Source organism: Telmatherina bonti, assembly GCF_933228915.1.
Source record: "Telmatherina bonti genome assembly, chromosome: 10".
Taxonomy (NCBI): domain Eukaryota; kingdom Metazoa; phylum Chordata; class Actinopteri; order Atheriniformes; family Telmatherinidae; genus Telmatherina; species Telmatherina bonti.
Window position 1 is genome coordinate 778,630 of NC_136628.1, and position 23,419 is coordinate 802,048.

General features: G+C 41.5%; 1 protein-coding gene across 1 annotated transcript in view; it reads left to right on the top strand.

The window, feature by feature from the left end:
* Positions 1–3,576: 3,576 nt before the first annotated feature.
* sim2 (SIM bHLH transcription factor 2) overlaps positions 3,577–23,419 on the top strand; it is a gene marked incomplete at both ends in the record, with an annotated part of 81,283 nt that continues 61,440 nt past the window's right edge. Inside the window, 4 exons of the mRNA XM_079247962.1 lie at positions 3,577–3,751; positions 14,803–14,885; positions 19,411–19,500; positions 19,599–19,707. Coding sequence (XP_079104088.1) covers positions 3,577–3,751; positions 14,803–14,885; positions 19,411–19,500; positions 19,599–19,707 — 457 coding nt within the window. The remainder of the gene's footprint in view (positions 3,752–14,802; positions 14,886–19,410; positions 19,501–19,598; positions 19,708–23,419) is intronic.

Below are 23,419 nucleotides of genomic sequence, written 5' to 3' on the forward strand. Positions count from 1 at the left end.
CCAGTCAGGTGTTTTCTGTTCCTCCCAGTCAGACTTCTGCACCTGTTGACAGGTATTTTGTCCCACTGTTCATCAGAAAAATGCTCTAATTAGTCCAGGACACATTTGTTTGTTTGTTTCTTTAACTCAATTAAATGACAGCATCTTATATCTGGTAATTACACTCATAGACATCATATATTCACAAACACCATATAGCATCACGCTGCCGATACGAGCTGACGTCTCATCGCGCCGCCATCTTGGATGGGTCTCCGTGCACCTCCAATGCATTTATCTGTAAGGTGTAGGTCCAACCACGACAATAACTTCACCAGTTTCTACCTGATTTTTCTCACAGTTTGGTTTGTTACAAAGGGCAGAGATATTGTTATGATACAGATCACTGTAAAACATTAAAAAATATGCAAAAATATTTTTACCATACTATTGTAACTAGAATTTTTGCTGTTATTACAAAACAGCAAGTGTGAATGCGATAATGTGTAATTACTCATGTATAATGCAAAAAAGCTGAAGAATGAAATTAGTGGCAGCACATTCCAGCAGCTAGCAGATGTGCAGCATTTTTTCCAGTCTGATAAAGTATGAAAGAAATCCAAAGAAAACATTTTTTGAAGTGATGAAGATTTTAGAGAGAGAGAGAGAGGAACAATTTCTTGAACAATAAAATCAGGAAGGAGGTTAAAAGTTGTATTGTGCAGAAATTTTCAGTGAAATGTTATTTTTTGGATTCAAATCTACAACATCCAGCACGAAGGCCCATTCTCAGAACCACTAGGCCACCACTCTGCCCAGATATACATGTGTGGAAAAAGGTCAAACTTTTTCATTGGAAAGAGGATGTTCAAGGCAGAACTAATCAAGAGTTTTGCTGTTGGCATAGAAATGCCTTTTCAGAACTTCCATCAGCGTGTAAACAGCAGATTGGCTAAAAGGGAAAGGTTGAACTAAACTGCTGTGAAAAAAATAAAGATAGTTATAAATAGTGGAAAAGCACATATATCAGAATGAGGTGAAGTAGCACAACAGACGTAAAAGGTTGAAACCATGCTTTTCTGAGCATAAGTGTAACCATTAGGAGAAGAAGCGCTGCTATTTTAAATGATGCCGTTTCCAGATTTTAACCTATGACCCGGCAAACCACAGCCCTTTCATTGAACCACTACACCACCAGAAGACATGGCAGCACCCTAGCAGTCATTTTTTTGCCATTGACCTGTTAGTCAACTGAAAAGAACGATAGACTGAAAAGCACGCAGTTTCTTTTCATTTCTGGTCTTAGAGTGCCATCTAGAGGCAATGTAAAGGAACACTTTTCTTTTTTAGGTGCCATTAATAGGTGCTATTAAGAGGTACTGAGCTGACTTGATATAACAGGCCCTCCTTTTTCTTTTTTTTTTTTTTTCTAAAGGCCTTAGCGGATGTAACAGGTATGTTAAAATACTTTATATTTCACCAATTTCAGTATTACGGGCCTCGGCTATGGAACAGCCTGCCTGAGGGCCTCAGGGCTGCAGAGACTGTTGATGTTTTTAAAAATAAAAATAAAATAAAAAAAACGCTCAAGACCCACCTTTTTAGTTTAGCTTTTAACTAAGTTTTAACATTCTCATATTAGCCTACATTTCTTCTTCTTTTAGTTAATTTTATTTATTTATATATTTTATTTATTTATTTACATATTAGTATAAATTTTATACGTGTTTATAAATTTTACTTTTAGTTATCACTCCAGCTCTCTCCACATTGGGGTCCTCTCCACTGAGGGCTGCCCCTCCTCTGACTGCCTGAGTGTTGCTGTGGGGGGCTGTCCCTGCCTGGTGGTCCAGCGCTGCAGCCCTACAGTTGTGTCGTGGGTCCTGTCTGCCTGGACTCTGGTGGCTCCCACGGTGATAGCCTGGGTGGTCGTGGGCGGGCGTAGCCCTTTGTGTAGATGCACCCTGAGGATATTGTTTCCTTATCTGGTGCACATGTACCTGGCCATTCATCTTCCTTTAACTGTTATAGGGGCTAATAGGGCACGGGAGAGGGTGGGTGTGTATTTTATATAAATTATTTTATTTCGTGAAACACATAGTATTGTATTGTTTTGTTAAGACATGTACTACAGTAGTACTACTAACAGTCATGTAACTACAGTAGTACTACTTAACAGTCATGTACTACCGTAGTACTACTTAACAGTCATGTACTACCGTAGTACTACTAACAGTACTACAGCAGACTAAATGTACGGCTGGTCAGTATTTATGAAGACCAGGCCTGATGCTGGGAAAACATGTTTCACAGAGGAAAAGTGTAATAGTACTACAATGATAATAATAATAGTAATAGTAGTACTACAATAATAATAATAATAAAAATAGTAATAGTAATACTACAATAATAATAATAGTAATAGTAGTACTACAATAATAATAATAATAAAAATAGTAATAGTAATACTACAATAATAATAATAGTAATAGTAGTACTACAATAATAATAATAGTAATAGTAGTACTACAATAATAATAAAAAATAGTAATAGTAATACTACAATAATTCTGCATATTAATGAATGAAGACGGTATTTCTGTAAATAAACTCTTCAGTGGATGTTAGTCAGTCATCCAATATGTTTCCACTCATTTTGTCTTTGTGATAAATAGGACAAGAAAATGAAGATTTACATAATATAACTATGATTATATTTTATTTTATAAATATTTTGAAGAGTACATTAAAATAAATCATTCAAAATTATAAATGTCACTAATTAACAAAAAAGTATCACTGCAAATTTATAGAGGTAAAATACTGTATTTAGAAAACGATTGCATTGATTCATTATTAATTCATGCATGAAAGGGTTAATTAACTTTCAGTTTCTGTATTTACTTTTCAGTGTCATTTTAATGTCCAGCAATGAGGCTTGAAGTTCATAAAAGTGTCTCCATGGTGCTTTGAATTTGGTGGACTTGATTTGTTAGAACTTGCTGTGTTTGTTGTTTGTCATTTCTGTGCTATAAAACTATTAATCTATAGATGTATTTATAGATCTACATGTAGATATCAGCCATGTTTTTGTCCCATATTTACATGTCAATCTGACAGCAAGTCATTCAGGGAGTTCCACCACTGAAAACCCTGATCTGGAGTCTGATGCCCCCCCCCCCCCAGACCAGACAGCTTTGCTTGTAAATAAACTGGTTTGTTTACATGTTGTTGTAAACATGTTGTTGTTTACATCGGAACGTCGTGCTGGTGATCAGACGTGTGTCCATCACCAGGACCCCCATAAAGCGTCGTGGCCCCCGTTCTTCAGACACACACGCGCACGCGCAGTCTCCTTCTCGTGAACGCCCCTCCGGATGGGTCCCGCTGCTGTTCTTGCGGGCAGTGCGTGCGGGGATCCGGTGCGTGCGGACTGAACGTTTTCCTGCAACTTTGCGCAGAAGTTTGTTGCGCTTGTTGGAGATTTGTGAAGACTCGATGCGGAGCACAGAGAGGTCTCTCTGCGTCCTCATTCAGACTTCCAGAAGCTTTCCTGGGACGCAGCTGGGACACTAAGTTCTCCAACCATCCGCAGACATGAAGGAAAAGTGTAAAAACGCCGCTAAAAGCAGGAGGGAGAAGGAGAACGGAGAGTTTTACGAGCTGGCCAGGCTGCTGCCTCTGCCGGCGGCCATCACCTCCCAGCTGGACAAAGCCTCCATCATCCGGCTGACCTGCAGCTACCTGAAGATGAGGGCCGTTTTCCCGCAAGGTGAGTCCGCACAAAACCCCGCGGAGGACGCGGAAAGTCCGCAAAAAGAGCCAGACCCGATGTGAGAAACGATCCTTTTCTTCTGTCGGAAAAACCAAAAGAAAAATCATGTTTAAAAAAAAAAAAATACAGAAGTTATTCAGGAAATTATTCTGCTTATTCTGTGGCCAGAAAACAAAAGAGGAACTAAATGATGTGGAGCTGAAATGATTAAACTGATGAAATATTTCCTGGAGCTTCCTGCACTTTTACAGCAATTATTACTGGTTATGAAAAAACAACGCAGCTGATTCAGAAATGTTAACAAAACAAATATTTACAGAACAATCAGCGCTTTTCTAGTCCAGCTGAAAAATGATTTTTAATCCAGTTTGTGTGAACTGAACAGATATGACAGATTATTATTATTATTATTATTATTATTATTATTATTATTGTTGTTGTTGTTGTTTTTTGTTATTATTATTATTATCATTGTTGTTTTTTGTTATTATTATTATTGTTTTTTGCAGACGTGACAAAGTGAATATCAGGTTCGTGTTGATCCAGTTTCAGTCCTTCTTTCATGGCAAACAGATCGAGTTGTTTTTCCCGTCCGGACCATCAGAACTTGGAGTCCAGTTTTCAGATTAAAGCCTCCATCAGTCTGAGTGTGTGTGAGTGTGTGTGAGTGTGTATGTGTGTGTGTGTGTGTGTGTGTGTGTGAGTGAATATGTTTTCTGAATGTTATTTATTTTATTCAAACCTGTCACCCGAAAAGTGCTGTGGAAAAATAATTACAACAAATTATTATTATTATGATGATGGTGATTATTATCGTCATTATTATTAATTATTGTTATTATTATTATGATTATTAAGATTATTATTGTTATTAATTATTATTATTATGTTGTTGCTGTAAGAAGCAGCAGGGAAACAATCAGGAAGTTGAATCATCTCAATGTCAGTTTTTATTCCGTTTTGACAGAAAAGCAGGAATGTCAGGAATTCTTCACAAGCTGCCGTTTCTTCCCAAAATCAGGAAATATTAAAAAGAATATTTTCATAGAAACGTTGTGGGTAGAAAAATTAAATGAAAAAAATATAAGATTATTAATAATAATAGTAATAGCCTTACTACTACTACTACTTATAATAAAAATGATGATGATAATAATAATAATAATAATAATAATAATAATAAAAAAATGAATAAATGAAAGTGGTTTTATTAGAAATAAAAAGTGGACTTTTCGATTTGTTTCTTTTGCTTGAATTAGATGTTTCCGATTAATTTTCCTGTTTCAGTGGGAATAAAAACTGCAGAAAGAAACAACCAAAAAACTAAGAAACAGTTTAGAAATTAGGGGGAAAAAAACTGAGCTAATCTAAAATACAGTAATTTGTCACTGAATGTAAATAATGAACGGAAATCTTTAATCTCATCTGTTTCTGCTCATTTTTACAGGGAGCCTGCAAATTAATAATATAATATAAATGTGATTTTTTTTTTTTTTTTTTTTTTTGTCTCTAAGATCTGCAGACAAATAGATAAACCAGTACATTTCTTTTAAATAAAGATCTGAATTTCCTTATCTGAAAATATTCCAGTTGTTCCATATTAAATATCTCATTTCAGAGCGAGTTCAGAGGATCTGTGTCTCTGCTGCAGATGATGATATTCACTGTTTTACAGCTTTGCTGAGGTGATCCTCACTCTTCTGTCCTCCACACTTCAGAACGGTTAAGCTGGATTTTCCTGCTGTGGATCAGCTGATGATGATGATGATGATGATGATGATGATGATGGCCTGAAAGTCAGTGGCCTTGAGTTAAATGCACTCTGTTCAAACTGTTTCTTAAATCTAACATAAAAAAATTAAGGCAACATTTTCCAAGCAATTTTAGAAGTTTAGTGAACAAACTGTTTTTTTGAGTTGGGATTATCTAAAAATATGCATTCCTCTGTATGCTAAAAAATGAAGTTGAGTCTATCAGAAACTCCCAATAAATTAGTTAGAATCAACTTAAAAGCTTTTGACATATTAAGCTATAAAATGAGTTACCTGAGGAGGAAGGTGTGTTCCTGCTACACTCCTCAGCCTCCCTCACTGTAAAAAAGAAAAAGCTGAGTGAACTTAAAATTTTAAGGCAACAAACTTCAATAAAATTTTATGTTGAACAGCTAAACTAAATATTTAAAGTTTTGCTTTTGAGTTTGCTCAACTCTAAATTAGGATTTTTTACAACTCAATTATAAGTTCCACTAAATTATAATTTTATATTGTAATAACTTTTAGTTCTGGTAACTGTTCCACAAGTTGTACTAATTTAAAAAAACTACATGGTTAAAACTTTTAATCCTTACTTGGTCTAACTCTTTCATAAGTTGTAAGTTTCACAAAATCCACTTGAATTTGATTAAGTTAGTATAGCAGAATAATTTAAGAGTAATTTAAAATTGCACACCGCTAATGTAACATAACTTCATAATTTAATTTCAATCACTTCTAATCAAATGCATAAATAATTACAGATGCAACATACATCCTCAAAACCTTAGTTTTATTTAAACTAGCAGCATTGAATCAAATAAAAAGGCAAATAAAAAACAGCTTGTGCTTTTATCGATATAAGAAAAATAAAAGACAACTTGTGCTCAGTTGGACAGTCCTATGCAGTCGTGAAAGATGTGATTTCAAAGCCCTGATGGTTCTGAAAGGTCAGCAGTCCCTGTGTTTGCAAAGCCGCGTTGAACCTCTGTGGTGTGGCCGATAATGTTTCAGCTGATCAGCTTCCATGGCGTTGGTAAACCCGCGGAACATGAACTGCATTCATTTCAGTCTGAAAAACAAAGATGACAATATGCAGGGAATTAGTAAGGCAGTCAGCAGAAATGTTATACGTTACACATAACATTTTATAAATTTAATGACAATGCAAAGACTAGACTAGACCCTTGAGCTAAAAATACTACACATTCAGTGTTTTTATTTTTAATCAATTTTGCTGCAGTAAACATTAATTGAAAATAACATATATATTATTTAAGGTTATCAACCTATATCTTTACCTAAACCCAACACCTACATCAGTTTAGGTTAAGAAAGTCAGCAGTCAGAATAAAACAGGGCAGTCAATTAAATGTATTTCAATGTTTTTAAACAAAATATCCAAGCCTGGGAACTCACAGTGGGTCATAGTACAAATATTTACACCTTTTTTTTTATCAAAAGCAATAAATTCAGAGCAGGCCTAAATTATGACCAACACAATATTTCAAATAGGTAGATTGGCCTTTCATTACACTATAAGAATTTTATCAATTCTGACATGACTTACATCTTATCATTTTAATATGTAAATGGTAGTACCATGAAGTGTTTTATTGAACTCGGCATGATGTAAATGTTACTACAAAAAAGTGTTACACAAACTGCTCCATGTTGTCCTGATACTTAGTACATGAAATATCAGCTAATGTGTTAGCATTAAAACCCTGATAGCTACTCCTTTAGCTGCAGCTAGTAGGCTAGCATGAATTAACTGAATACTAACCAGTAGAAGCTAACACGTCTTGTCCTGTTTGAACGGTACTAACCAGTAGAAGCTAACACGTCTTGTCCTGTTTGAACGGTACTAACCAGCAGAAGCTAACATGTCTTGTCCTGTTTGAACGGTACTAACCAGTAGAAGCTAACACGTCTTGTCCTGTTTGAACGGTACTAACCAGCAGAAGCTAACACGTCTTGTCCTGTTTGAACGGTACTAACCAGCAGAAGCTAACATGTCTTGTCCTGTTTGAACGGTACTAACCAGCAGAAGATAACACGTCTTGTCCTGTTTGAACGGTACTAACCAGCAGAAGCTAACATGTCTTGTCCTGTTTGAACGGTACTAACCAGTAGGAGCTAACACGTCTTGTCCTGTTTGAACGGTACTAACCAGCAGAAGCTAACATGTCTTGTCCTGTTTGAACGGTACTAACCAGCAGAAGATAACACGTCTTGTCCTGTTTGAACGGTACTAACCAGCAGAAGCTAACATGTCTTGTCCTGTTTGAACGGTACTAACCAGTAGGAGCTAACACGTCTTGTCCTGTTTGAACGGTACTAACCAGTAGAAGATAACACGTCTTGTCCTGTTTGAACGGTACTAACCAGTAGAAGATAACACGTCTTGTCCTGTTTGAACGGTACTAACCAGTAGAAGCTAACACGTCTTGTCCTGTTTGAACGGTACTAACCAGTAGAAGCTAACACGTCTTGTCCTGTTTGAACGGTACTAACCAGTAGAAGATAACACGTCTTGTCCTGTTTGAACGGTACTAACCAGTAGAAGATAACACGTCTTGTCCTGTTTGAACGGTACTAACCAGTAGGAGCTAACACGTCTTGTCCTGTTTGAACGGTACTAACCAGTAGAAGATAACACGTCTTGTCCTGTTTGAACGGTACTAACCAGTAGAAGCTAACACGTCTTGTCCTGTTTGAACGGTACTAACCAGCAGAAGCTAACATGTCTTGTCCTGTTTGAACGGTACTAACCAGCAGAAGATAACACGTCTTGTCCTGTTTGAACGGTACTAACCAGCAGAAGATAACACGTCTTGTCCTGTTTGAACGGTACTAACCAGCAGGAGCTAACACGTCTTGTCCTGTTTGAACGGTACTAACCAGTAGAAGATAACACGTCTTGTCCTGTTTGAACGGTACTAACCAGTAGAAGATAACACGTCTTGTCCTGTTTGAACGGTACTAACCAGTAGAAGATAACACGTCTTGTCCTGTTTGAACGGTACTAACCAGTAGAAGATAACACGTCTTGTCCTGTTTGAACGGTACTAACCAGTAGAAGCTAACACGTCTTGTCCTGTTTGAACGGTACTAACCAGTAGAAGATAACACGTCTTGTCCTGTTTGAACGGTACTAACCAGTAGAAGATAACACGTCTTGTCCTGTTTGAACGGTACTAACCAGTAGAAGATAACACGTCTTGTCCTGTTTGAACGGTACTAACCAGCAGAAGCTAACACGTCTTGTCCTGTTTGAACGGTACTAACCAGTAGAAGATAACACGTCTTGTCCTGTTTGAACGGTACTAACCAGTAGAAGATAACACGTCTTGTCCTGTTTGAACGGTACTAACCAGTAGAAGATAACACGTCTTGTCCTGTTTGAACGGTACTAACCAGTAGAAGATAACACGTCTTGTCCTGTTTGAACGGTACTAACCAGTAGAAGATAACACGTCTTGTCCTGTTTGAACGGTACTAACCAGTAGAAGAAAACACGTTCCGCCAAACTTTGCCGTGCTACTACTCCTGCGCTGTTCAGGTCACTTCTATCATTCAGATCTTAAACTGTGCAGCTCATTCAGGACATGTGTGCTACGATTTTTTTTTATTTTAAATCTTTGTGGTTTTTGATATTTAAAATTTTGTAAAAATAAATTCAGCCTTGTGATTGGATGAAAGTCCTTCCAACCAAACGACTGGACCTTGCAAAAATTCAGCACAGCGATTTGTCAACAGCTTTTCGGAGCTCTGCACCAGTTTGCAGTGTCCGGTTCAACAATTTCCCGTCCCCAGTGTCTTTCCTTCAAAATCTTTGAAATGCTACTACTCCTACACCATTTGTCTCACTTCAACCATTCAAGTATCAAACTTTTCAGCCCATTCAGGAGACATGTTCTACAACTTTTGGTCTTTGTAACATGTAAACTTTTTAAGTTATTCAAGTTTTTGTCAATTTTTAAAATCCGTTCCTGTGATTGGACAGCTTCAGCTGCAAGATGTGCGGTTATTATGTGGACTTCCTGCACAAAAAGTCAATGTTTGTGCAATATCTGAAGACAGATTTATACAGAAGTGGAAGGAGGTGATAAGTTGTACTGTGTGGTAATATTTGGTGAGATGTTACTGTTTGGATTCAAATCTACAACATCCAGTGCAAAGGCCCATTCTCATAACCACTAGGCTACCATTTTGCCCTGATATAGATATGTGGAAAAAGGTAAAACCCTTTCTATTGAAAAGAGGATGTTCAAGGTACTGGTAGAACTATTAAAGAGTCTAGCTATTGGCATAAAAATGCCTTTTTAGAACTTCCACCAGCGTGTAACCAGCAGGATTGCTAAAAGGGAAAGGTTGAATTAAACTGCTGTGAAGAAGAAAAAGGAGCCATTGATATTTTGGTCAACTGAAAAGCACCATAGACTGAAAAGCGGGGAGTTTCTTTTAAATCCTGGTCTTGGAGTGTCATCTAGTGGCGATGAGGTAAATGTTCATTTTAGATGCCATCAATAGGTACTACTGAGAGGTACAGAGCTGACTTGATATAACAGGCCCTACTTTAAAAAAAAAAGGGAAAAAAAGCCTTAGCTGATACTAACTATGCTGATTCAGTTGGTAACAAGCAGACTTTGCTGGTTGCACTACACACAAAAAAGTAAATCACAACAAAGGGAAAGGTTGAACTAAACTGCTGTTGGTTAACGCAGCACCGTGGACTGAAAAGCGCGGAGTTTCTTTTCATTTCTGGTCTTAGATTGCCATCTAGTGGCCATGTATAGGAACACTTTTCTTTTTTAGGTGCTATGAATAGATACTATTAAGAGATACTGAGCTGACTTGACATTTTTTCAAAGAAAATGGGAGTCAGGACCACAATGTACCAGACACTGAGAACTGGTGAAGACCTTTGCACTAGCTAAAAAGTTTGACTTGACAATAGGTTTCAAATATAACTATAAATTTAAAGTCACAGTAAAAATTTGTGTGTGGTTGTTAAAATCATTGTACACAACCACTTAAATCTGCATCTGTGTGTTTTTTTTTTTTTTAATTACCTTAATTCTCAAATTATAACATTCTCCCTTTTTTTACATAAATAATGATGTTGCAGTTTGCATTGTACTACTCAAGTATTCCGTGCCTCCTCTTAGAACATAACTTCTAGTCTGTGCAGCACACAGCTTGTGGTAATTGAACAACATCATCAATCAAAGGGCTCTGCATGAGATTCATAATATTCAAATGCTGACCATTGAGAAGCTTTGTGTTAAATGTTGGATGAGAATCTGGGCCTTGTACACCACTATACACGCAGTGCACCCTGATAAAGCAGTCCGCGGCTCATTATGCAAAAAAAATAAAACAATTGCTGAGTTGAATTTCTGTTTTCTCCAATCACAATACAGAATTGAAAAATTGACAAAAACCTAAATAACCGAAAAAGTTTAAGTGTGAAAAAGCCAAACATATCTCCGGAAGAATTTAATATTTGAATGGATAAAGTGCCAACATGACAAAATAGAAGCACTGGGTTGACTTGAAGTTACAAGGTTACGCCCACTTTAAAAAAAAAAAAACAGTGCAAAGTCTCTGAGCCGAAATTCATTTTCTAAAACGCTTAATCCAATTCAGGGTCACGGGGAAGCTGGAGCCTATCCCAGCAGGCTTTGGGTGAAAGGCAGGGTACAACCTGGACAGCTCGCCACTCCATTGCAACTGAGCCGAAACTAACTATGCTAATTTATATAGTAACAAACAGACCCTGCTGGTTGAAGAACTCATCTGGGAACAATCATCTAACTTGACACATTGTGAATGAAAACAGGTTCAATAAAAGTAAAATTCCACCATGAATTTATGTAAAACTTGTTGGATTTTGAGAAGCACAAGCCAGATTTACGTTGAGAAACTGCTCTATGTGTACAGGACTGTTGTAAAACTCTGTCTAACAAGTGACAAAATGGAAGTTGTCAGTATTTATATGCCTGCCATGTACCGGCCACTGGAAATTGGTGCAGAGCTCTGAAGCCTGTTGAAGCAATTTCCAGCTCATTATGCAAAAACTGACCAATAGCTGAGCTGCATTTTTTTCAGTGTCCAATCCGCATTTGGTTTGAAGGGCTTTGAGCCAATCAATAGCCTGAAATTATTTTGACAAAATGCTAAATATCTCAAAATCTACAAAAGTTTGCCATGGTAAGTCATAGCTTCATTCTCATGAATGTACCAAAGAGTTTAATATTTGATAGGCTGAAATGGCACAAACGCGATGAATTGCATTCACACTGATTAAGTTGTTCCTAAAATGCTTCAAATAAAAGACTTATCTTTCCTGGAAAATGTTGGAAACTCTACTCCTCCTATTCCTTTTGCCTCACTTCAACCATTCAAATGTCAAACTTTTCAGCTCATTTAGGAGAGATCTGCTATGACATGTAAAAATTTTCAAGTTGTCAGGTTTTTGTCAAATTTTCAAATCCTTTCCTGTGATTGGATAAATCAGGAAATGCAGCTCAGCGATTGGTCAATTTTGAGCACCGGTACACAAGAACGCATTGGTATACAAGGGATGGGGTGATGCCAGATGGTGCACATAGAGTACTACATACTGTTCCATCAAAGTGTTTAGATTTCACTATAAGCGGTGTAGTTAAAATATGGGTTGTCTGCACATATGTCATAACAATGTGCAATGCCTGTTTTGAAGAGTTGTACAAATAAAACAATGCGTTTATTCAAGTTGAAAACATAAACTCTGGGCAATTACAGTTACATATTAAATTTTTATTGTTAAAATGCTTCAAATAGAAAAATGTTGTTTTTCCTGCAAAATGTTTGAAATGGCTACACGGTGGCGCAGTGGTTAGCACTGTGGCCTTGCAGCAAGGAGGTCACTGGTTCAATCCTTGGCTGGGAAGGGTTTTGGTCAGTGGCCTTTCTGTATGGAGTTTGCATGTTCTCCTTGTGTATGCGTGGGTTCTCTCCAGGTACTCCAGCTTCCTCCCACCATCCAAAGACATGCATGTTAGGTTAATTGGTTACTCTTAAGTTGCCCTAGGAATGAGTGTGAGCATGAGTGGTTGTGTGTCTCTGTGTGGCCCTGCAATGGACCGGCGAGCTGTCCAGGGTGTACCCTGCCTGTTGCCCAAAGCCAGCTGGGATAGGCTCCAGCTTCCCCGCAACCCTGAATTGGAATAAGTGGTTTGGAAAATGAATGAATGTTTGAAATGCTGCGCCTTTGGTTTAACTTTAAGTATCAAACTCTTCAGCCAATTCAGGAGATTTGTGATATGACTTTTGTTCATTTGAACTTTTCCAAGTTATTCAAGTTTTTGTCCATTTTTCAAATCCGGGGAACAGCTGTCAACATCAAGCTTACTGGTACATACACTGCTACATTAGTAGATGTAAGAGTGAAGAAGTCATCCAAGTTATCATCTTTGTACTGAAGACTTATATTTGTGTCAATGGAAAGATGCTCCTTAATGGCTTCAACCAACTCTACCACAGTAGAGGGTATTCCACTATTGGGTGTCACTTTCTTGGCTTCATGATCAATGAGGACTCGGAATCTTACAGGTTGCTCCATATCTTTGAAGACAGAAAACATGCTTATGATTCTCAGCACATGAGACAGATGTGATGCTTTAACCTCACCATGTGCTTTCTTGCAACGATATAGGTTGACAGAGGACACACATCACTTAGAGTCTGTTGTTCAACAAGAAAGGTATGAACAGTTTCCTACAGTTAGCACTGTAGGTTTGAAAGGATATGCAAAGTGATGGCAAAATTATGTTAAATAAATATAGTTTTACAGACAGGTGGGCCTTTGTGACCGGATGACTCTCTTTTTCTGGAATACTTTAACAGTTGATAAGCATTTCCCATATCCCCTCCTTGAATATACCTAACTATCCCCCATTGAACATAATAAATAATTTGTCACAACAGCAAAATGTCTTGCAAAAGCTATGTGTTAATCTTTCCACTTTGGGAACTCACCTAATGTGCACATAAATGACACACAGCTTTGTAAGATAAGCCAAGTTTCCACTCCCAGTTTAAACTGTCTTCTGAAAATAATAAGAATGAAATCAAATAAAAAAACAAGTAAATAGACAATATCTTGCAATAAGGGATGCACTTTTTTCCTTTTTTGTTAAGCTGTGAGACTTGTTGAAGCAGTTGTACCATCTTAAATAATTAATTTGCAATTAATTACAATCAACCAAAAGATCATGTTTCCTTTGTTTTGATAACGACTGAACTCAGTTCGGCTTTTAACTCCCCCACTCCCTCTTATCAATTCTCTGGAAGAATGTTGGATTGTGTACAGGTAGTGACTGCTTTCAATAACTCAAACCACGACAATGTAGGATTATCAAAAACAAAATCAGCTAAAATCACCTAAAAAGAACAGCTTTGTCAAATCACAGAATGTGTCGAGATCTGAGATTCTGAGATGAAAAGAAGGGATGTGCAGCCACGTCCTGCGCGTTGACCTTTACAACGTTCCATCAGTCCATTTGCAGACCTGAAATCAGGATTCAGTCAAGTGAAAGCTTACGTCACATCAGACGTCTCATGTACAGCCAGCCTGTCGTCATTACATGATCACATGTGGGTGCAACGGGCCTGTAGTCATGGAAACCTGCAGGAAGCAACTGCAGATCCAAGTCAAACATTTCCAGTTGCCAAATAGTTCCACAAATAACCAGGTTGGTGCAGGTTACATGTTCCTGAAGATTATCACTGGGTCCATGATGGATCTGCATCAGTTTGGTCTGATCACTTTGTGGAAATTGATGTTTACACCGAATATTAAAAGAGCTGTTTTGGGGACTAATATATTGGAATTCTGCATAATGCATATACAGTATGATGAGAGTTAACTTTTAGAATTATTTGTACACACAGATTTTTATCTTAATAATAGTTATTGATAGTTATTGATGCAAACTGGCAGTAAAATTATTCTAAACTTTAAAAAAATGTGTTTATGAAATTAATTGATTTTCTTAAACCTGCTTTATGTGCTATTATATATCCATTTATTTTATTTTATTAATGTAATTTAATTATAAATCATTAATTTATTCAGTATTGATTTGTATTTTATTTTATTCCAGTCATTTGTTATACATACTGTTTATATTATAATGGGTAAAATGTTAAGGGGGTATATGTTTGTCTCCTTATACAGGAGGATGGTTGTGACCTGCCAGCTGATGATGGTGAATGAACTGATGAGCCGCCTTGTTGTGTCTGCAGGTCTGGGAGAAAGATGGGGTCAGTCGACAAGGGTCAGTCCTCTGGACAGCCTGGCTAGAGATCTGGGCTCCCACCTCCTGCAGGTTCGTTCTCTGCAGTGTGTGCACTCTCTCTCCTCTGGTTTCCGTTAGAGTGGCTGACTTTACCATCATGAGCTGAACCATACGCAAGACGTTTCATCGTTGTAACTAGAGTGCTTCGTGTTTGTTCATCCAATAATTATAGATGCACCAACAAACCCACATCACCTTTAGCGAGCTGTGACAGTCGTCATGGATGAAGAAACACTTGGAGAGTTTAGTTGTGGACTCACACAATCTTATTAATCCTTTCTCATTGATAAGTTGGGAATTACAGAACAGAGCTGGACAATGGTGTGGTGATTAGCACCGTAGCATCACAGTAAAAAGGTCGAGTCATCCTGCAGAGTGATGGACCTGCAGAGTGATGGACCTGCAGAGTGATGGACCTGCAGGGTGATGGACCTGCAGGGTGATGGACCTGCAGAGTGATGGACCTGCAGGGTGATGGACCTGCAGGGTGATGCACCTGCAGAGTGATGGACCTGCAGGGTGATGGACCTGCAGGGTGATGGACCTGCAGGGTGATGCACCTGCAGAGTGATGGACCTGCAGGGTGATGGACCTGCAGGGTGATGGACCTGCAGAGTGATGGACCTGCAGGGTGATGCACCTGCAGAGTGATGGACCTGCAGGGTGATGGACCTGCAGAGTGATGGACCTGCAGAGTGATGGACCTGCAGGGTGATGGAGCTGCAGAGTGATGGACCTGCAGAGTGATGGACCTGCAGAGTGATGGACCTGCAGGGTGATGGACCTGCAGGGTGATGGACCTGCAGAGTGATGGACCTGCAGGGTGATGGAGCTGCAGAGTGATGGACCTGCAGAGTGATGGACCTGCAGGGTGATGGACCTCTAGAATGATGGACCTGCAGGGTGATGGACCTCTAGAATGATGGACCTGCAGGGTGATGGACCTCTAGAATGATGGACCTGCAGGGTGATGGACCTGCAGAATGATGGACCTTCAGGGTGATGGACCTGCAGGGTGATGGACCTGCAGAATGATGGACCTTCAGGGTGATGGACCTGCAGGGTGATGGACCTGCAGAATGATGGACCTTCAGGGTGATGGACCTGCAGGGTAATGGACCTGCAGAATGATGGACCTGAAGAATGATGGACCTGCAGAATGATGGACCTTCAGGGTGATGGACCTGCAGAATGATGGACCTTCAGGGTGATGGACCTGCAGGGTGATGGACCTGCAGAATGATGGACCTGCAGAATGATGGACCTTCAGGGTGATGGACCTGCAGAATGATGGACCTTCAGGGTGATGGACCTGCAGGGTGGTGGACCTGCAGAATGATGGACCTTCAGGGTGATGGGTCTGCAGGGTGATGGACCTGCAGAATGATGGAACTTCAGGGTGATGGACCTGCAGAATGATGGTACTGCAGAATGATGGACCTGCAGGGTGATGGACCTGCAGGGTGATGGACCTGCAGAATGATGGAACTTCAGGGTGATGGACCTGCAGAGTGATGGACCTGCAGAATGATGGACCTGCAGAATGATGGACCTGCAGGGTGATGGACCTGCAGAATGATGGACCTGCAGAATGATGGACCTGCAGGGTGATGGACCTGCAGAATGATGGACCTGCAGAATGATGGACCTGCAGGGTGATGGACCTGCAGGGTGATGGACCTGCAGAATGATGGAACTTCAGGGTGATGGACCTGCAGAGTGATGGACCTGCAGAATGATGGACCTTCAGGGTGATGGACCTGCAGGGTGATGGACCTGCAGAATGATGGACCTGCAGGGTGATGGACCTGCAGAATGATGGACCTGCAGAATGATGGACCTTCAGGGTGATGGACCTGCAGGGTGATGGACCTGCAGAATGATGGAACTTCAGGGTGATGGACCTGCAGAATGATGGTACTGCAGAATGATGGACCTGCAGGGTGATGGACCTGCAGGGTGATGGACCTGCAGAATGATGGAACTTCAGGGTGATGGACCTGCAGAGTGATGGACCTGCAGAATGATGGACCTGCAGGGTGATGGACCTGCAGGGTGATGGACCTGCAGAATGATGGAACTGCAGAATGATGGAACTTCAGGGTGATGGACCTGCAGAATGATGGGCCTTCAGGGTGATGGACCGGCAGGATGATGGACCTGCAGGGTGATGGACCTGCAGAGTGATGGACCTGCAGAGTGATGGACCTGCAGGGTGATGGACCTGCAGGGTAATGGACCTTCAGGGTGATGGACCTGCAGGGTAATGGACCTTCAGGGTGATGGACCTGCAGGGTGATGGACCTGCAGAGTGATGGACCTGCAGAGTGATGGACCTGCAGGGTAATGGACCTGCAGAGTGATGGACCTGCAGAATGATGGACCTGCAGAATGATGGACCTTCAGGGTGATGGACCTGCAGAATGATGGACCTGCAGAATGATGGACCTTCAGGGTGATGGACCTGCAGAGTGATGGACCTGCAGGGTGATGGACCTGCAGGGTAATGGACCTGCAGAGTGATGGACCTGCAGAATGATGGACCTGCAGAATGATGGACCTTCAGGGTGATGGACCTGCAGAATGATGGACCTGCAGAATGATGGACCTTCAGGGTGATGGACCTGCAGAATGATGGGCCTTCAGGGTGATGGACCTGCAGGGTAATGGACCTTCAGGGTGATGGACCTGCAGGGTGATGGACCTGCAGAGTGATGGACCTGCAGAGTGATGGACCTGCAGGGTGATGGACCTGCAGGGTAATGGACCTGCAGAATGATGGACCTTCAGGATGATGGACCTGCAGGGTAATGGACCTTCAGGGTGATGGACCTGCTGGTTAATCGACCTGCAGGGTGATGGACCTGCAGAATGATGGACCTTCAGGGTGATGGACCTGCAGAATGATGGGCCTTCAGGGTGATGGACCTGCAGGGTGATGGACCTGCAGGGTGATGGACCTGCAGGGTGATGGACCTGCAGAGTGATGGACCTGCAGAGTGATGGACCTGCAGGGTGATGGACCTGCAGGGTAATGGACCTGCAGAATGATGGACCTTCAGGATGATGGACCTGCAGGGTAATGGACCTTCAGGGTGATGGACCTGCAGAATGATGGACCTTCAGGATGATGGACCTGCAGGGTAATGGACCTTCAGGGTGATGGACCTGCTGGTTAATCGACCTGCAGGGTGATGGACCTGCAGGGTGATGGACCTGCAGAATGATGGACCTTCAGGGTGATGGACCGGCAGAATGATGGACCTTTCAGGGTGATGGACCTGCAGAATGATGGACCTGCAGAATGATGGACCTGCAGAATGATGGACCTGCAGAATGATGGACCTTCAGGGTGATGGACCTGCAGGGTGATGGACCTGCAGGGTAATGGACCTGCAGGGTGATGGACCTGCAGAATGATGTACCTTCAGGATGATGTACCTTCAGGATGATGGACCTGCAGGGTGATGGACCTGCAGGGTAATGGACCTGCAGGGTGATGGACCTGCAGAATGATGTACCTTCAGGATGATGTACCTTCAGGATGATGGACCTGCAGGGTGATGGACCTGCAGGGTAATGGACCTGCAGGGTGATGGACCTGCAGAATGATGTACCTTCAGGATGATGGACCTGCAGTTTATGACAGAGAACTGAAAACTCATCAGCTCACAGTTCAGAGAACAGAAGAGTTTTTTCAAAATAAAAGTATCTTGCTCTGACTTAAGATATTTTGCACACGGACATCACTTTCTCCGTTACTCTCAGAAATACAACCAATGGAAAAAAACTGTATGGCTGCAGAGTGGAAACCTCGTCACTCCAACCATCCGGCGACTTGGTCAGCACATCTGTCACCTGCAGGAATGCATGACTCCTCTCCACATCCATCCCTAGTTCCTCCAACAGCTCCAACATGCTGGATGAGCAAGATGTTCTTATGGTCGTTTCTTCCTTCATCCCAGAAATATTCCCACCAGCGTGGAAACGACGTTCTCTGCATCTCCTTGCTTTGTTTCCACATCTCCTTCTGGTGACAATAACTGCAGCCATGTGCTGAATTACACACAGAGACTGTTTTTACATCCTTTTGAAATGTGTTAAATAGGAAATATGTTAAATTCAACACAAGAATACTATGAAAATAGTGCATATTTATCGCGACAGACTTATTAGCTGGATAGAAACACGCTATTTTACACCTTTAACAGACGCAACCATCAATGCGTGCTGTTAGTAAATGAGCTTTTACATTATTGTGTGTGCAATGACCTTGCAAGTTTTAGTGCAGGTAAACCTTTAGTAGATCCTGGCCTTGGTGACAACATATGAACCAGTCCGAGGTGAGTTAACATCAGTTATTCCTCATCCTCAGGTCAGTTAGGAAACCAAATCATGATCAGCCTGATTATAAACTATTGCTAGTGGTCAGATGCTCCTGCTGCCTCTGAAGTTGTACTGAGGTCACAGAGGTTTCAGGATACTGTACGTGTTTCTGGGAGGACTGGAACGGAGGTCGAAGCTTTACTAACTCTTGTTTACTCTTCTTTCTCAGACTTTAGATGGATTTGTCTTTGTTGTTGCCTCTGATGGAAAAATAATTTACATCTCAGAAACAGCGTCAGTGCACCTTGGCTTGTCCCAGGTAAGACCTCAACCCCTCTTATTCTATCTAAACAAATGATTTGGAGTAAATTAAAATAAGGTTTGTCATGTTGATTAGAAGAAAGGTGTGTATTGCAGGTGGAGCTAACAGGGAACAGTATATTTGAGTACATCCACCCGTCAGACCATGATGAGATGACAGCAGTGTTGTGTTTCCGCCAGCCACCACGTCATCATTTCTCTCCAGGTAAACCCTCCCCACTTCAGCTGTTAACTGTTAAACAACAGACATTTATTGGTTTGATCGAGACATGATGACATGTGGACATAAGAGTTCACAGTAATGAACATTGTTCTATTTCACCAACACTGCATATCCAGAAAACATTTTGTCTGTCGGGTGAAACACATGAGCACCTAAAATTTACTCTTCCATAAGTTTCTTCTGCATTTTCATACTGCTTTGTACCAGAACACAGTATATTCTTGGTGATAAACTCCTCTGAATGAACCTGTTTTCTTATTGAGGTAATTTTCTTGGATTGAGGGCTGATAGCTGGACTTTAGTTCAGAATGTCCTTACTGATCATTTTATTTGGTTAATAAATGAGTTGTAAACATTCATCAGAGATTTTTTATTAAAATAAAATATCACACAGTTGTTGCACTTCCATGATGACAATGTCCCGTTCCACCACATCACCATGAGAATCTCACGTTCCACCACATCATGAGAATCTCCCGTTCCACCACATCACCATGAGAATCTCCCGTTCCACCACATCACCATGAGAATCTCACGTTCCACCACATCATGAGAATCTCCCGTTGCACCACATCACCATGAGAATCTCCCGTTCCACCACATCACCATGAGAATCTCCCGTTCCACCTCATCACCATGAGAATCTCACGTTCCACCACATCATGAGAATCTCCCGTTCCACCACATCACCATGAGAATCTCCCGTTCCACCTCATCATGATGAGAATCTCCCGTTCCACCTCATCATGAGAATCTCCCGTTCCACCACATCACCATGAGAATCTCCCGTTCCACCACATCATGAGAATCTCCCGTTCCACCACATCACCATGAGAATCTCCCGTTCCACCACATCACCATGAGAATCTCCCGTTCCACCTCATCATGATGAGAATCTCTCATTCCACCTTATCATGATGAGAATCTCCCGTTCCACCTCATAACCATGAGAATTTCCCGTTCTACCTTATCATGTTTAGAATCTCCCATTCCACCTTATCATGATGAGAATCTGCCGTTCCACCTCATCACCATGAGAATCTCCCGTTCCACCTTATCATGATGAGAATCTCCCATTCCACCTTATCATGATGAGAATCTCCCGTTCCATCCCATCACCATGAGAATTTCCCGTTCCACCGCATCACCATGAGAATCTCCCGTTCCACCTCATCATGATGAGAATCTCCCGTTCCACCTCATCACCATGAGAATCTCCCGTTCCACCTCATCATGATGAGAATCTGCCGTTCCACCACATCATGATGAGAATCTGCCGTTCCACCACATCATAACAATCTCACGTTAAACCATTTCATCGTGAGAATCTCACAGCAGAGGCAGATGGCTGCCTGTCCTGAGCCGGGTTCTGCCGGAGGTTTCCTTCCTGTTAAAAGGGAGTTTTTTCCTTCCCACTGTTGCCAGTGTGCTTGCTCAGGATGGGAGATTGAGTTGGACTCAACTCAATCTGTTGGTTTCCTTATGTAGGCTGTTATGAATTGGCCTTCATTATGTTTTCCCCTCTGTCTGTAAAGCGTCTTGAGATGGCATTGCCGTGATTTGACGCTATATAAATAAAGTTGAATTGAATTGAATTGAATCTCCCGTTCCACCACATCATGAGAATCTGCCGTTCCACCACATCACCATGAGAATCTGCCGTTCCACCACATCACCATGAGAATCTGCCGTTCCACCTCATCACCATGAGAATCTCCCGTTCCACCTCATCACCATGAGAATCTCCCGTTCCACCACATCATGAAAATCTCCCGTTCCTCCACATCCTGAGAATCTCCTGTTAAATCACATCATTGTCAGAATCTCCCGTTCCACCTCATCATGATGAGAATCTCCTGTTCCGCCTCATCATGAGAATCTCCAATTCCACCACATCACAATGAGAATCTCCCATTCTAGATCATCATGATGAGAATCTCCCGTTCCACCTTATCATGATGAGAATCTCCCATTCCACCTCATCACCATGAGAATTTCCCATTCCACCTTATCATGATGAGAATCTCCCGTTCCACCTCATCACCATGAGAATCTCCCGTTCCACCTCATCATAATGAGAATCTCCCGTTCCACCACATTCTGAGAATCTCCCGTTCCACCACATCATGATGAGAATCTCCCGTTCCACCACATCACCATGAGAATCTCCCGTTCCACCTCATCACCATGAGAATCCCCCGTTCCACCTCATCATGATGAGAATCTCCCATACCACCACATAACCATGAGTATCTCCCATTCCACGTTATCATGATGAGAATCTCCCGTTCCACCTCATCATGATGAGAATCTCCCGTTCCACCTCATCACCATGAGAATCTCCCGTTCCACCTCATCATGATGAGAATCTCCCGTTCCGCCTCATCATGAGAACCTCCCGTCCCACCTCATCACAATGAGAATCTCCCGTTCCACCACGTCATGATGAGAATCTCCCGTTCCACCTCATCATGATGAGAATCTCCCATTGATGAGAATCTCCCGTTCCACCTCATCATGATGAGAATCTCCCGTTCCACCACATTCTGAGAATCTCCCGTTCCACCACATCATGATGAGAATCTCCCGTTCCATCTCATCACCATGAGAATATCCCGTTCCACCTCATCACCATGAGAATCTCCCATTCCACCTCATCATGATGAGAATCTCCCGTTCCGCCTCATCATGAGAATATCCCATTCCACCTCATCACCATGAGAATCTCCCATTCCACCTCATCATGATGAGAATCTCCCGTTCCGCCTCATCATGAGAATCTCCCGTTCCACCTCATCACAATGAGAATCTCCCGTTCCACCTCATCACCATGAGAATCTCCCGTTCCACCACATCATGATGAGAATCTCCCGTTCCACCTCATCATGATGAGAATCTCCCGTTCCACCTCATCACCATGAGAATCTCCCGTTCCATGTCATCACCATGAGAATCTCCCATTCTACTTTATCATGTTTAGAATCTCCCGTTCCACCACATCATGATGAGAATCTCCCATTCCACCTCATCACCATGAGAATCTCCCATTCTACCTTATCATGTTTAGAATCTCCCGTTCCACCACATCATGATGAGAATCTCATTCCACCACATGACCATGAAAGTCTCCCGTTCCACCTCATCACCATGAGAATCTCCCATTCCACCTCATCAACATGAAAATCTCCCGTTCCACAACATCACCATGAGAATCTCGTTCCACCACATAACCATGAAAATTTCCTGTTCCACCTTATCATAATGAGAATCTCCCGTTCCACCTCATCACCATGAGAATCTTCCGTTCCACCTTATCATGATGAGAATCTCCCGTCCCACCACATCAGAATGAGAACCTCCCGTTCCACCTCATCACCATGAGAATCTCCCGTTCCACCTCATCATGATGAGAATCTCCTGTAAAACCACATCATCGTGAGAATCTCCTGTTCCACCACATCATGAGAATCTCCCGTTCCACCACATCATGATGAGAATCTCCCGTTCCACCACATCATCATGACAATCTTCCGTTCCACCTTATCATGATGAGAATCTCCCGTTCCGCCTCATCATGAGAATCTCCCGTCCCACCTCATCACAATGAGAATCTCCCGTTCCACCACATCACCATGAGAATCTGCCGTTCCACCTCATCACCATGAGAATCTCCCGTTCCACCTCATCACCATGA